General features: G+C 50.2%; 1 protein-coding gene across 5 annotated transcripts in view; it reads left to right on the top strand.

The window, feature by feature from the left end:
• Positions 1 to 4868: 4868 nt before the first annotated feature.
• WNT7A (Wnt family member 7A) overlaps positions 4869 to 11680 on the top strand; it is a 52480-nt gene continuing 45668 nt past the window's right edge. The window contains exons 1-2 of one of the 5 annotated variants that reach the window (XM_079965074.1): positions 4869 to 6027; positions 8060 to 8286. In XM_079965074.1, the coding sequence (XP_079821200.1) occupies positions 5957 to 6027; positions 8060 to 8286 (298 nt within the window). In that variant the 5' untranslated portion in view covers positions 4869 to 5956. Of the gene's footprint in view, positions 6028 to 6527; positions 7127 to 7597; positions 7756 to 8059; positions 8287 to 11680 lie in introns of those variants that run through there. The other 4 variants (XM_079965075.1, XM_079965073.1, XM_079965072.1 and 1 more) reach the window with 4 other exon arrangements.

Genomic DNA, 11680 nt, shown 5'->3' with positions numbered 1-11680 from the left:
AGCAAAATGCAAGGGAGATCGTGAAACATACAGGAAATTGAATGCAGATTTCCAAAGAATAGCAAGGAGAGACAAGAAGACCTTCTTAAACAAGCAATGCAAAGAAATAGAGGAAAGCAATAGAATGGGAAGAACCAGAGATCTGTTCAAGAAAATTGGAGATATGAAAGGAACATTTCGCACAAAGATTTCCATAATAAAGGACAAAAGTGGAAAGGACCTAACAGAAGCAGAAGACATCAAGAAGAGGTGGCAAGAATACACAGAGGAATTATACCAGAAAGAAACGGATGTCTCATATACCCCAGGTAGTGTGGTTGCTGACCTTGAGCCAGACATCCTGGAGAGTGAAGTCAAATGGGCCTTAGAAAGCACTGCAAATAACAAGGCCAGTGGAAGTGATGGTATTCCAGCTGAACTATTTAAAATTTTAAAAGATGATGCTGTTAAGGTGCTACACTCAATATGCCAGCAAGTTTGGAAAACTCAGCAGTGGCCAGAAGATTGGAGAAGATCAGTCTACATCCCAATCCCAAAGAAGGGCAGTGCCAAAGAATGCTCCAACTATCGCACAATTGCACTAATTTCTCACGCTAGCAAGGTTATGCTTAAAATTCTACAAGGAAGGCTCAAGCAGTATGTGGACCGAGAACTCCCAGAAGTGCAAGCTGGATTTAGAAGAGGCAGAGGAACCAGAGACCAAATTGCAAACATGCGCTGGATTATGGAGAAAGCTAGAGAGTTCCAGAAAGACATTTACTTCTGCTTCATTGACTATGCAAAAGCCTTTGACTGTGTCGACCATGGCAAACTATGGCAAGTTCTTAAAGAAATGGGAGTGCCTGATCACCTCATCTGTCTCCTGAGAAATCTCTATGTGGGACAAGAAGCTACAGTTAGAACTGGATATGGAACAACTGACTGGTTCAAAATTGGGAAAGGAGTACGACAAGGCTGCATTTTGTCTCCCTGCTTATTTAACTTATATGCAGAATTCATCATGCGAAAGGCTGGGCTGGATGAATCCCTAGCCGGAATTAAGATTGCCGGAAGAAATATCAACAACCTCAGATATGCAGATGACACAACCTTGATGGCAGAAAGTGAGGAGGAATTAAAGAACCTTTTATTGAGGGTGAAAGAGGAGAGTGCAAAATATGGTCTGAAGCTCAACATCAAAAAAACGAAGATCATGGCTACTGGTCCCATCACCTCCTGGCAAATAGAAGGGGAAGAAATGGAGGCAGTGAGAGATTTTACTTTCTTGGGCTCCATGATCACTGCAGATGGTGACAGCAGCCACGAAATTAAAAGACGCCTGCTTCTTGGGAGAAGGGCAATGACAGGCCTAGACAGCATCTTGAGAAGTAGAGACATAACCTTGCCAACAAAGGTCCGTATAGTTAAAGCTATGGTTTTCCCAGTAGTGATGTATGGAAGTGAGAGCTGGACCATAAAGAAGGCTGATCGCCGAAGAATTGATGCTTTTGAATTATGGTGCTGGAGGAGACTCTTGAGAGTCCCATGGACTGCAAGAAGATCAAACCTCTCCATTCTGAAGGAAATCAGCCCTGAGTGCTCACTGGAAGGACAGATTGTGAAGCTGAGGCTCCAATACTTTGGCCACCTCATGAGAAGAGAAGACTCCCTGGAGAAGACCCTGATGTTGGGAAAGATGGAGGGCACAAGGAGAAGGGGGCGACAGAGGATGAGATGGTTGGATAGTGTTTTCGAGGTTACCAGCATGAGTCTGACCAAGCTGCGGGGGGCAGTGGAGGACAGGAGTGCCTGGCGTTCTCTGGTCCATGGGGTCACGAAGAGTCGGACACGACTAAACGACTAAACAACAACAACAATTCTCTCTTGAATCCTTTCCAACAAGGCAACATCCTTTTTGGACTATGATGCCCAGAGATGAACACATAACTCAAAGTGGGATTCCCACCCCCCTTCTCCACGGTGCTAAGCAGAGCAGTCCTACAACCTCCCAAGAGCGGAGTCATCGGGGCCAGACTTTGGGGCAGGCGCACAGAGCCCCATTCACAGACTGAGCAGGAGGGCCCCGAAATGCAGCAGGCCTGCCTTACTACATCTGGAACTAAGTGGCGTAATACTACCACCTAAAGAGCCCCCTCCAAAGACCATTAAGTCCAGAGTCTAAAATTACCTTATTGCATCGCTGCTTCGCAGGCTGTGGAAACAACCCTTCCATTGATGCAACCTAAAATGGTGGCTCCATTAGCTTTTTGGACCGCAAGATCACGTTTTACTTCATTATCCACCCGGACCTCCCCCTCCCAGCACTGCTATCTAGCCTAGTATTTCCCATCTTATATTTAAGCATTTTCTGCCCTTGTCTTAAGCAGACTATCTTCCCTCCGGTTATTTTTCTGCTGCCTTCTGTGTAAACCACAGCTTTTAAAAATCCACTTCAAGTGAGCTTTTAACTGGGGGTGGGGGGAGGGAGAGGAAGGACAACAGCCAGATGGACGGAGTATAATTAATAAATTATTATTATTACTACTACTGCTATCTAGTTTACCTTTCTATTAACCATGGCTCGAAACAGACAATTAAATGTTTCCCAAAACAGGCACAACCCCCCCCCAAACCTAGTCAGAGTTCTACGTGCTAAGGGTTTATAATTCGAGGCATGAGCTCATCCAACCAACCAATCCACCCTCTTTTCTATGATGACGGCGTTCACCCAAAGGTCAATTCGACCATTATTAGTTCATCCCCCGTTTACTGCCGTGGATCTCGCCTACCACTAGATGGCGCATTGACAAAGAAAACAGAGCAAACTTTCGGGCGCCTGATCTGTCCCTTCCTGGACTACCTGGCCAGTTTTTGTTTTGTTTTAATCCCACGTGGGATTTCTCTTCGGTGGCGGAAGCCGTGATCGCCCCACACCTCACACCTCTCCAGCAAAATTTGGGGTTTGGATTGTCGCCTGAAATAAATTTGTATTGGGAGAGGGGGAGGGGGAGGGGGTAGAATAAATTTATACCCTCCCGCGCGCATAAGATATATAAATATATATTGGACAGCGTTTAATGCACGTGGGACGAGCGGGTCGTGGTCGCCCACTGTCCCCCTCCGAAGGAGGTGGCTCCTTTCCGAGGAGACGGGAGCGCGGGGCGGGGCAGGCGGGGGACCGACCTGCCGTTTCATAAGCCTCCTGTTTTGGAATGTGGATTTCTACTGTAGTAAACAGCTCGTATTGCCCTCGAGGGATACAGCACCGCGCTCGGGCGTTTTGTCAGATCAGTGGAATTAAAAGTATTTGCAAATTGCTTTTCTACTCATAACTCTGTCAAATGTGCTAAGTGATATTTCGGATCACCTGTTTGTGCAGGGCGCATGAGACAACAGCAGCAGCGCTCTTTTTTCATGCCTTTTACGTTTATTATGATTGTTCTAGTATCACCGGCACCATCACGATGATGATTATTATTGAAACCCAAAGCTGCGGCTGCTGCGCCGTTTCCAGCCCCGCCACCACACCCCTGCTGTTATCATTGGACGAGTCCTCCCTTGTGCGAGTGTGATAAGGGGATCATAATAAAACCGTCACCCCACCCGCGCCCCCCCAGCAGTGTCAAGTCCCGCTGTTAGGATCACACAAAAGCCCTCTGCAACAAAGCTGGCGTGTGTGTAAGGGGGGAATCCCACGAGGCAGGTGCTCAGGGCACCACCTTGGCGAAGGCTGCCAGGCCATGGGTGGGGGGCAAGGGAGAGGGGCAAGATCCAGGTTGGAGGAGGAGGAGAGATCCCACAGCACATGGAATCCAGAGGAGAATGTGCCCTCGCTCGGAATCGTCTCTCCCTCCAGACCTTCGCTCGGCACTTTCTCCCGACTGGGAAGGGGAGAGGTGGAGGATGAAACAACCAAGCAACTTAAAAGCACCCATCAACAATCCTCCCCCCGCTTGCCTCCCCCGGGCCTTGCCACACACAACGCACCCCCCCCCTCCTTGAAGCTGCAGGGCACCTGCCTTTGCGCGGGGTGAGCAGCTCGGCCTCCCCCGCCCCTCTTTCGTCCCGGAATAAATCGATCCAAAAGAAGTGGCGGCGCGAGCGGGGAGGGGCGCGGGGTGGAAGGCAAGCCAAGCATATAGGCGAAAGTGGCGAGGCAACAATGGTCTTTTTCTTTCGGGGGCTGCTGTCTGAGAGTCTAGCCTCGCCGTCAATAGCAGCCGATAGGATCTAAATTGTCCTGGGCTCGAGGCTTTCGCTACTGGTGCTGAACAAAACAGAGATCTATTTCCTCGGCAGCCTCTTGCTGCCCCTGCCGCCGATGGAGCGTCCCCTCCCTCCCTCCCTTCTCGGTATCCCGTTTAGCTGGGAGATGTTGCTCCTGCTGGGGCGGAGAGACGAAGGTGGTGGCTTCTGCGTCTGGGGCAGTCGGCTCATCCCGAGGCAGACACAAAACAAACACGCCGGGGGGGCTGGATGGAAGGAAATGAAGTTGGGTAGGCATCTCAGAAAAGCCCTCTGGAGAATAAGAGGGGAATCAGCTGAATAGCTCAGTTGGCTAGAGCGTGGCACTGATAACACTGGGGTTGCAGGTTCGATCCCCGCAAGGGAGAGTTGCATATTCCTGCTTTGCAGGGGGTTGGACTAGATGATCCTCAGGGTCCCTTCCAACTCGGTGATTCTGTGAGTCTTATTTAGGGATCGGTATGTCAAGCACCCTGTCAGACCCAAGGGGAACGTAGGCTCCGATCCTGCCCCCTCCGTCCCCCTTGACTTGGGAACCAGCCCCACGGAACTGCGCGGGACCTGCTTTGGGCTAGACAGGTGTGGGGCGCCGAGGTGTGTGCTGCGGGCCAAGCGCGCTCCTGCGCGCACGACCCCTCCCCACGCGCGCCAGCAGGAAAGTTCCGCTCCGCTCCCTCCCTGACAGCGCGCGAAATCATCGATCAGGTTTGGGGACGGGGGAGGCGGAAAAAAACCACACACGCCGACCTGAACGGGCAGAGAGGAAAAACAGGAGCAACGAGGGAAGCGGAGCGTCAGAACAGGGAGGCGAGGGAACCGAGTAAGAGGCGGCGGCTGCCCTGGCGAGCCTCTCCGTCAAGGGAGCCTTCCCAATCGAACCAAGTGGGAATTGATCAGGAATTGATCCTGCGCTCCGGACTGCCATTCCAATCGCGGGAGGTTTGCCTGCTGTAAACCCTCCTTCTTTGAGAAGCCAGTCAGCTCCTGGAGGGATTTCTCCTTCTCCTCTCTTTTGGCAAACAGGTGATCTCTTTCGGCGTGCGATTCTTTATTCCCACCCCCTCCTCCCGCCGTCCCGTTTCGCCCCCATCCCAAACCGCACACTTCTTTCCCTTCCCACCCCCCACCCGGGCTGGACTACTCCCTCCTTTGGAGAGCACGCCCAAGTAGGCTGAAGAAGAGAGAGAGAGAGAGAGAGATACACACACAGAGAGAGAGAGATAGTAACATTGAACCTGAGGGGAAATCCTTCAGAGCTGCTGCGCGCTGCGAGAGGGAGAGAGATTATTGGAGCCTATACATGTGGTGTGGGGTGTTCTCTCCCCCCACCTCTCCCCTTCTTCTCTCCCCCCAGCGCGCTCTAAAGTGTTACGTGTGACAGGCATACAAATCCGGGATAGAGAAGGAGTGAAGGGAGAGAGAGAGAGAGACCCAGCGGAGAGGGCGATCGTGATTGTCTCTTGGGATTTACAAACACCCACCGCTCGCTCCGGGTGGCTCCGATCTCAGGAGGGCTGGACTGTTTTGTCTGCACTACTTTGACCTGGCGTTGCACTGTCTGAGGCACCGAGAAGTTAACCAGCGCGCAAAGAGTGTGAGGGAGGAATTACTACTACTATTACTATTACTACTGCTGCTGCTGCTGCTGCTGCTTTTATTATTATTATTATTATAAGAAAAAAAAAGACATAATTTCGCATGTTGATCTGAAACCCAACAACCAACGAGGAATATGAACAGGAAAACCAGGCGCTGGATATTCCACATCTTTCTGAGCCTAGGGATTGTCTATATCAAAATTGGGTAAGTCGCCGCCCCCCGTCTCCCCCCCCCCCTTAAACGCAAACACATCGTGCCAAACCTGCCCGGACCTGTTAGCATTCAACTGGCGGGGGTGGGGGGGGGGGAGTTGAGTCTGCAAGCGGTTCTTCCCTTTTATTTAAAGCCAGGGTAAGAATATGATTTCTGCTGCTGTTGTTCCCACATTATATTCTAAGTGTGTGGCTCGCGGGGGGGGGCGTGTTGGGGAGAGAGAAAACACTTGCTGTGGATGTGCGAGAGGCATGACCAGAATGGCAAGAGGCGGCGGGGAGATCTCCGCTGCTGCCGAGGGCTGGATCTCCGCTGCCCGCTGAAATCCACCCAGGCTTTGCTTTCTAATGCGCGGCGAGGAGCGCTTGAATGAGCTCAGGCGAGACAGGCAGAGAGAGCGCGCGCTACCTGCTTCAGCCTCCCTCTTTTCTTGGGCAGACCCAGCCCTTTCTCAGAGCAAATTTATTTAAAGTGTTTATATTTGGGGTGGGGGCTAGGGTGAGTTGGCTGGGTTCAAAACCTCCGCCTGATCCCGGATCGATGGGTTACGTGGGGAAAGGAAGCAAACGCGCTCTGCACATGCTCGGCAGCACGATATCTTCCAGGGCTGGAAGACAAGTTCCGGAGCTAAGTTTGTGAACTTCGTCCGCGTTTTGGGATTCCCTTGAGCTCCTAAATCCCTCCGGCCCAGGACAAACTCCGGTCGCGCAAACTCTTTGTTCAGCCCTTTCTGGGACCACTGGCCTGTGGGATCGCAGACACCCCAACTCCTACGTCAACACCACCGTCAGCGCAAAAAGTCGGCGCTGCTGCAGCCCGCCGCTTGGTACCGCGCAGAAAGTGATGCCTAGGAGGACGCGCGATCCTAAGCAGACGGACCTGCAGACGGGTCTCATTCATTACATCGGAACTTGCTTCCGAATGATGAGGGCTCTTAGCGCGCAGGTTGGCGCAGGGCAGTCGCGTTCCCCCAATCCGGGGGACAGCGCGCCTGAGATATGGTATTTGTATTCAAAGAACCACGGAAATGACGTACAGTTCAGATCTGGCTTATGAGCTGGTGAGAGTTAGCCCATTACTGGATTCTCAGGTAGGTTTGGCCCTACTTGGAAACTAGTAGGTGCTTTATACCCGTGAGTGTCTAACTGCACGTGAGTGCGCGCGCCAAGCTACACACGACCAGGCTCCCCAACGCAGCGCTCACGGGCACTTTGCGAGATGATGTTGGAAGGCGTGTGCGAGCAAGGCCGCTCGGGCGGGGAGCTTAGTTTCTAGACAGAAACGCACCGTTTCAAACGGTGAAAGCTTCTTGATCCCGAGTCTGTGCGCTTTAATTTATATATCAGGAAGTTGGATTGCGCTCTGGGAAAAGCCCACGTGCTCCTCCTTATCCCTGTTTAACACACTTATCTCCCGAGATCTCGATCTAATTATTGACCCAAATCGCTCCTTTGACTCTTTTCACCCGCAGGCTCCCCGGGGGACTGCTGGGGCGGGCAAGGCAAGCCGAGCCGCGTCGGGCTTGTCTTGGCCACGGGCTGGTTGAGCAAAATGATGTTTTCGGTTCTGCTCGAGTATGTGCCGCAACCTGCCAGTTGACATTAGCAAACAGCACCCGGAAGGGTTGGAGCGAAAATGCTACGTGAAAATGCCTGGGAGAGAGAAAAGGGAGACGGGCACGTTCGCTCTGGTTCGACGCCCCTTACTTAACCCGTGTGTGTATGTGTTGGCTTTTGGGGGGCTGGAGGCGGAAGGAGAGGGAATCGTACTAAACAAACTGCTAAGCGTTTAGCTTGGTGAAAAGTTAACACTGTGTAGCATCAGCTGCTGCCACGTTTCGAAGGGCAGACCAGGGGCTGAAGAGGGCTTTAAAGGCATCCACGTAGTACTTAGAGGCTGGAAAGACCTGCCACACCTGGCTCCTTCAGAAGGCGTGTTTAAACGATCGACTGTGACCCAGACCTGGTGCTGCTGCCGAGCTCCTTCCAGCCTCCACCTTCTCTCTCTTCTTTTCTCGTCCTAGGGGCTTCTCCTCCGTCGTGGCTCTGGGGGCCAGCATCATCTGCAACAAGATCCCGGGCCTAGCTCCTCGACAGAGGGCGATCTGTCAGAGCAGGCCCGATGCCATCATAGTGATCGGAGAAGGCTCCCAAATGGGCATCAACGAGTGCCAGTTTCAGTTTCGCAATGGACGGTGGAATTGCTCCGCCCTGGGCGAAAGGACGGTCTTTGGAAAAGAGCTGAAAGTGGGTATGTTACCGCTTTACTATAAAAGCTGTGGCAAGGTGGAGCCACCGAAGAGTTACCAAAAGAAATGTGTGTGTGTGATAGGCAAAGGGTGTGATGGCATCTGCAGGAGGCTGCTTAGGAGAACTGGCTTCAGCAGGGATATGCAAAGCCCTGATGTATACTCATCCTCACTAGGTATATAGCCGTTACTCCACTCATAGGCCTACTCCCCTGTGGGAGGCAGTATGCCTCTGCCTACCAGTTGCTGCAAATCACAAGTGGGGAGAGAGGGTGCTGTTGCACTCAGGTCCTGCTTGCAGAGGTGGATTTAGGGGAACGCGGCCGGTTCGCTTGCACCGGATGTGGAGCTTCTGGGGCGCCCCAGGGGATGCCACAACTATGATTTAGAATGGAGCATGAGAGGCGGGGAGGGGCACTGAATTTTGGTGCTGCTGAAATCTTGAGACCCCAAGGTCCACCACTGCTGCTTGAAGGCTTCTCATATGCCTTTGGTTGGCCACAATGAGAACAGGATGTCAGACAGCAGTGGATTGCATGGTGGGGCAATGCCAAATACTTGACCTCTAGTCAGCTGCATCATTGCTGTTTACTGGGTGGTAGAGGGCAAGGCAGGGACGCAGGTGGCGCTGTGGGTAAAAGCCTCAGCGCCTAGGGCTTACCGATCGAAAGGTCGGCGGTTCGAATCCCTGCGGCGGGGTGCGCTCCCGTCGTTCGGTCCCAGCGCCTGCCAACCTAGCAGTTCGAAAGCACCCCCGGGTGCAAGTAGATAAATAGGGACCGCTTACTAGCGGGAAGGTAAACGGCGTTTCCGTGTGCGGCTCTGGCTCTGGCTCTGGCTCTGGCCAGAGCAGCGATGTCACGCTGGCCACGTGACCCGGAAGTGTCTCCGGACAGCGCTGGCCCCTGGCCTCTTAAGTGAGATGGGCGCACAACCCCAGAGTCTGTCAAGACTGGCCCGTACGGGCAGGGGTACCTTTACCTTTACCTTTAGAGGGCAAGGCAGTGGTGAGGTCAGCAGGGTGCAAATGGAGCAGCAGAGCCAATCCAGCCCTCCTATTGCTGCATTTGCACTGCACCAAACTCCCTGCCGCCTCGCCCCTCCCGCTCTAACTCCCAGTAAGCAGCAGCAAGTGACCTACTGGAGGTCAGGTGAGTAATAGCACCTCATCCCACTGTCTGTCTGTAGTTGTTGGATTATATAAAACTCTGGCCTGATCGAGTGGGGCTTTCGTTATGTTTTTATGTTATCCACGCCCCCCCCAACCCCCATGCATACCACAACTGTTTCTACTGTAAGGCTGCAACCCTCAATACACTTCCTAAGAAATGTCTAATTGAAATCCAGATTTGTTTAGGATTGGGTTTCAAGTCTAAACCCAGTTACTAGGGAATAGATTTCCCTGGACTCAGTGGGGCTTCTGAGTTAAGATGCCCAACAGCATGCTATTTAGGCCTTTCAACCCATAGCGCAAGAATATGCTCTTAAGTCTGTTTCACAGTTTATTGTGCAATGTGCAAATATGGTGCTTGTGGGATGGAAAGCCATTTTTAAAAGCTGAGGTGGTTTCCAGTGTGTGTCTAGGTTTTACAATCATGTTTCAGAGCAGTTTAAGGTGGCGGTAGGAAAGGTGTAAGCTCTGGATGTGAAAACGCAAGAAAACACTCTTGCGCATGACCTGTCAGAGATCCTCCCATGCACTACTGTATACTGTATGGGAGAATGTTGATGAAATGTGGGGGATAACTCTTTTAAAATCAAACGTTCATTCTAGCCAATAGAGCTTTTACATCTGCATTACCAAAACTGGTTTAAGAGTGAGGTATGGAAATGCTCTAAACCCCATGATCATGTAAAGTGGATTAACTGCTTTTTGACACTCTTTAAAACAACTTGTTTTAGTCGGAGGCAAGGTGGTTATAGAGTGACAAAAGTGTGGATTGTCTTGGCAGAACTGATTTTGGTCTAATTAGCACATTGTACAGTAGTGTGGTCTAAGACAGGTCCTACACATCTGAGAAGCTCCCTTAGCTTCTTAACTATTCTACTTTTCTGGGTTTACAAAGACATCTGTTCCTATTCTTCTAGCTCAGAAGTCTTTTAGATTAGCATTTGATGGTGACTAGGAATGGTGTCTTCTTTGGCAGTGATTCCTGAACCATGGTTTAGCAGTCTGGACCTACTAATGAGCTGTGGAAACCATAGCTGTCAATGTTTCCCTTTTTTAAAGAGAAATTCCCTTATTCCGAATAGGATTCCTCACAAGAAGAGGGAAGAGTTCACAGCTAGGGTGGAAACATGGTATGTGGGCTCACTGTATCTGGAAGGGGTTATGTTTCCAAGGTGTCAAAACTAGGTTCAGGTCAGATTATTAGAGCTTCACTGTTATATTTAGGCTTGGAATAAAGAGGAAGAGCCTAGATAACCACAATTTGGGAACCATAGCGTGTGGCTTAAAAAACAGAGCCACTGTCATTGTTTTTAATCAATGAACGACAATAATAATATCGCTATTGATGATTGATTACATCAGTTTCCCTGCAGTTATGGTTTTTTTCTTACTGATTTTTACATATAGAATCATAGAATTGTAGAGTTGGAAATGACCATGAGAGTCATCTAGTCCAATCCTCTGCAATGCAGGGAACTTTGTTCCCAATGTGGGGCTTGAACCCACGACCCCGAGATAAAGAATCTCATGCTCTACTGACTTGAGCTATCCAGAATTGTGAACTAGATCAGAATGATATACACATTCCATGCTGAGCTCTCAGATGTGGGGTATCTGTGTTTTATTGTTTGATTATTGCGCCACGGATAATAGCAGTTTGTTTTGGACTGTGGTCAATCACTTTTGCGTTGCATTTGAAATTCAGCTGTTTTATTCATTGTTAGTTTATTTACTCAAAAATGTCCTAGCAATTCACTTATCAAATGCACACATATGGTATATAAGGATCTGCCTTGGTGCTATCGTGTTTGGGTAAATGAGTAATCAAAATCGGAGAAATAAATAATACAAACTGAATGTCTTCCACAACAATTAACAATAAAAACAAAAACAAATTAACATTATTAATATGTTATCTTATTTTTGTGCTTGTATAACAAAGCTCCCTTGGGGGTGCATCTGAGGTAAGGAGTTATTTGTCAGAAGTTGTGTTGCTTTCTCTCCAAATGCGCAATGCAATAACTATCTTGCTATCCATGATTTTCATCCACTTTTCTCTCACGTAAGTGTAATAGACAGCAAGCCCAACGATATTGACTGGGAGCCCCTATAAGCACATGGTTAAATATTGACTTTGCTTTTAGAGCGATTTTATAGCCATCACCAACACAGCTTAGTCTTGTGAAAAATGTGATTTCATGATGGCTTCGCTCTGGATGAAACTT

This window comes from Podarcis cretensis (assembly GCF_951804945.1).
Source record: "Podarcis cretensis genome assembly, chromosome: 2".
In the NCBI taxonomy this organism is placed as follows: Eukaryota; Metazoa; Chordata; class Lepidosauria; order Squamata; family Lacertidae; genus Podarcis; species Podarcis cretensis.
This window is presented reverse-complemented; position numbering and strand designations above follow the sequence as displayed.